We start from the raw sequence: 4,093 nt of genomic DNA, 5'->3' as shown, positions 1-4,093 counted from the left end.
AAAAAAAAAAAAAAAAAAAAGTTACCCTCAGGTATATATCTCCTCTGTAGACCTGAGTCTCCTTCCTGAGGTATGACAATAGATACTGCAAATATTTCTAAGTCTAAAAATACCCAAGCTCTGGAATGCTTCTAGTCCCAAGCACTGTGGGCCAGGGTTACTCATCCTATGCTAATCATCAGTTGTATTGAAAATCTACTGTGGTACAGAGGGTTAACTCCTAGGTTTTAACTACCTGTATGCCCTATAGAAAGATAAAAAAGAAAGAATCTAGACCCAAGCTTGAGGCAAGCAAATCCCAGTTAGAAAAGCATTATTTTTAACTTCTTTGTTAATTTCCTAATGGGATTCATTTTATGTCCTAGAATCTAGGTCCTCTTCAGGCACTCACATTAGAGACGATGGTGGGTTTGCACTGCCGCCTGGTGAAGGGGTCCATCTGCTGGTTTCTCATGTTGTGACTTTCCGCCTAAAACAGAACGAATGCATTAGATCTCCTCCCCCTCCTCTTGTTCATCATATGCTTACATATAAATAACATTTTTTAAGGAGGTAGGAAAAATTCAAAAACTGTCTGTCCTTTTCAGTGATAAAGCACTTGCCAAGCATTCATAAGACCTGGGTTCAGGGCTGAGCTCTGCAGAACAAGAACAAAAACCAACTCCAAAAGAATAGACTCTGGGGCAACAACCAACCCTTACCCCCTGCAGAATAAGTAAAAGAAGGAACCAAAACACCCCTTAACAAAATAGATACAGAAGTAACAATGGACCCCCCCCCCAACAAAATAGATATAGGAATAATACCTTCCCCCAACAGCTAGAGGAGCAAGAACCCAACCCCCTCTATCAAAATGGACACAGAGAACAAGACCCACTCCCAAATAGATACTGGCACAACCATCAAACATCCCCTAACAGAATGGATACAGGAGCAACTACCAAACACACCCCTGCAGCACAGTAAAGCAGATACAGGTACAACAATCATAAAAATGAATGTAAGGCAAACAAGCCAGACGACTGTTACTCTGTGTCACAGGTTACAAGTGCTGTAGGCAGATGTGAGGTAGAGTGCACACATGCTGAATACATGCAATTCCAATCATTTAAAACAGATATGGATAACATAAAAAAAAGATTTTTTGTTTGTTTTCTTCCTAGACAGGGCTTTTCTGTGTAGCTCTGGTGGTCCTGGAACTCACTCTGTAGACCAGGCTGGCCTCGAATTCAGAAATCTGCCTGCCTCTGCCTCCCAAGGGCTGGGATTACAGGCATGTGCCACCACTGCCCGGCTACAATTTTATTTTAACTTAATTATTTTGTTATGTGGGGGAGGTGCAGGTCAAAGGGCACTTTCTTGAGTAGGTTCTGTACTCCCACCTCTATGGCTTCTAGGCTTGAATTCAGGTGCCAAGCTTTCATAGCAAACACTTTTACCTGCTATGGCATCTCACTGGCCCTAATCATATTTTTTTTGAAATAGGGCCTATATAACCCAGATTGGCTCTGAACAGTAATGCAGCTGAGGCTGGCCTTGAACTCCTGCTGCCATCTCCCAAGACTTGGCCTTATATGTGTGTGCCACCATGCTGGAATTCCTACCATGTGAAGTTTAAAACTCACCACCAGAGCCTTCTCAGACTCCACAATATTCCACTCCCGATTCCGCTGGTTGATGTAGCTATAAGGTAAGAGGGGTCTGTCAGTAGGCTGTGAGAGGGGTGGGCAGGATGGAACTTCTGCACCGCAGAAATCCATGGGGTCTGTGTAATATTCAATGTTACACAATGTATAGGCTGGCCGAGGACAGGGTCCTTCCCAAAACAGGATAGTAACACACCTGATAGCAGATATGTTCTTGGTCCGCTGGCGGTCCAGGGCCTCTGCTCGCTCCTCTAGCTCATTTAGCTGGTCTTGAATTTGTTTGGCTTTGTCCTGATCTCCCAGGTCCTCAGCCATAGCCTGCCCACAGAAACATGCCTGTTACTGATTCTTGTACAGCACAGGTAAGGCACCTCATGTGATAAACCAACGATAGGAAATGTGAAGAAAATAGTGAAAAAAGTACTTTGCAAAGACAAGGCATCTTTTTTCGTCCACTAGGAACACCTACCTTCCCATGAGTTACCTAGCTCAGGGCCCCAGATGGTAATGATACAACATTAAACTTTAAGAATATAGGCCCATATAACTGAACTTCCATAGCTACTTCATCCTACGTCATACTATCCTGGTAGATGGAACAGGAAACTACTTGTTATAGTGGGGCTCACAATACAAATAAAACAAAGGCATAGAAACTCAGGAAGACAGGAAAACAAGGCTGATTGAATTTCCAGGAAGGAAAGCTGCCTGGGTTCTCAAGAACACCCTGTTTTGCTTATCACAGAGCCCAGGCTGCCCTCCCAGTCCTCCTATCACTAAGCCTCAGCAGAGGATGGACAGATGAGTGTGATTTCTTTATCATAACAAGACAGGCGGAGAAGCTTGAGCGTAAATCTTTTTTTTAGTAGTGTTTTTTTTTTTTAAATTATTATTTATTTATTTATTATATGTAAGTACACTATGGGTGTCTTCAGACACACCAGAAGAGGGCGTCAGATCTTGTTACGGGTGGTTGTGAGCCACCATATGGTTGCTGGGATTTGAACTCATGACCTTCAGAAGAGCAGTCGGTGCTTTTACCCGCTGGGCCATCTCACCAGTCCTTGAGCGTAAATCTTACCTTCTCCTTTAGCAGCTGAGTCTTCTTCATAGCATAGTTTGGTGGGGCTTTTCTGAACCTTTCCTTCTCTTTTACAATCTGCACCAGAGAGGAAACATTGGCAATGAGGTATTCCCAAACTACGTTTGTAGACAGGCTAAACGAGACCATTTTGGAGGTAAGCTGCCAGTTAAAAGGGGACTGCTTGTCCTGTAGCAGTGTCACACCCCAGAGGGTGAGCAAATTCCAAGGGACACCATGCTGCTTTCCTGGGCCATGGAGATTCTGGGGCAGTCTGAAGGAGCATGCCTCCCAAGCAGCAGCAGCACAAAGGCACAGAACTGTGAGACTGGCCACAGTCCAAGACAGCAGAGGTCTAAGAAGTGTATCAAAACATTTTGGAGAAAGAAAGTTCTAGAAGAACCAAGCCTAGGGGAATACATATCCTGATAGACTTGAATCTATGTAGTCTCACTGTAGATGACACTGTATAGGGAAAGCTTGATAAAGTATCAATAACAAGAGAACAATAATCCCTTTAATTTCTCAGACTACAGAAAATGACAAATCTGACCTTTTCCAAACTGGATCTTAAAGAGCAGCCAGCCTCTGAGATTCAGGCTTCTTACCTCCTCAATGTCCTGATCATTGAATTTATAATTGAGAGCTTCCTTAATAGATAATTCCTTTTTATTGATTTCATCTAGTGTGGGCAACTGCATGCCAGCAGAAAACATCTGGATCAAAATATAAGAAAAAGCTATCAGTAAGGGGTTTAGGAAAGAAAATGTTTACAAACAACTGCTCTGCAGTCTGGTCGCTTACCGCTTCTTTCCACTTCATGAATTCACTTTCAGTGAATTCTTGGTTGGACACAAACTCTAGGCGGAACACTCGCTGGTCATTGCCATGCCTACATAAAAGAGAGACAACATCTCCAAGAATATGCATGTTGACTGTAATGAGCTAAGCAACCACACCAGACTGTCTGTGGATCTTAATCCTGGCTACCCTTTGAATTACCAAAGAGACATTAAAACTGTAATCACTAGAGCACCAACTAGATATACGGAGCCCAAGTTTCTGGGAGTAAGAACCAGACACAAACCAACCTCCCAGACGTTGTTTCAATGTGTGTACAGGACTGAGCTTCCAGTGAAAGCTGAGGGAGCCTGGCGAGTGCTGCAGAGTGCTGCAGAATTCTGCTTACTATAAACCCTCCAGAGCCCATCAGTATCAGGAGTCTGCACTCTGTATAGATCCCAGAATGAACAGAACAACAGTGTTTCTGCTGAGCAGTGCCTTGGCAAAGCTTGGCGACTCAGAAACCATACTCTTTTTTTTTTTTTTTTTTTTTTTTTTTAATTAAAATTAAAGATACAGAAGC

The 4,093-nt window shown here is 43.1% G+C and overlaps 1 protein-coding gene across 1 annotated transcript in view; it reads right to left on the bottom strand.

The window, feature by feature from the left end:
* The window catches only part of Rtf1 (RTF1 homolog, Paf1/RNA polymerase II complex component), a 58,779-nt gene that overhangs the window by 4,874 nt on the left and 49,812 nt on the right, over nucleotides 1–4,093 (bottom strand). Inside the window, exons 10-15 of the mRNA XM_021156334.2 lie at nucleotides 3,532–3,619; nucleotides 3,336–3,443; nucleotides 2,728–2,805; nucleotides 1,843–1,964; nucleotides 1,626–1,683; nucleotides 392–469 (exon numbers count right to left, since the gene is read on the bottom strand). Of these exons, the coding sequence (XP_021011993.1) occupies nucleotides 392–469; nucleotides 1,626–1,683; nucleotides 1,843–1,964; nucleotides 2,728–2,805; nucleotides 3,336–3,443; nucleotides 3,532–3,619 (532 nt within the window). The remainder of the gene's footprint in view (nucleotides 1–391; nucleotides 470–1,625; nucleotides 1,684–1,842; nucleotides 1,965–2,727; nucleotides 2,806–3,335; nucleotides 3,444–3,531; nucleotides 3,620–4,093) is intronic.

Source organism: Mus caroli, chromosome 2 (genome assembly GCF_900094665.2).
Source record: "Mus caroli chromosome 2, CAROLI_EIJ_v1.1, whole genome shotgun sequence".
NCBI classification, from domain to species: Eukaryota; Metazoa; Chordata; class Mammalia; order Rodentia; family Muridae; genus Mus; species Mus caroli.
This window is presented reverse-complemented; position numbering and strand designations above follow the sequence as displayed.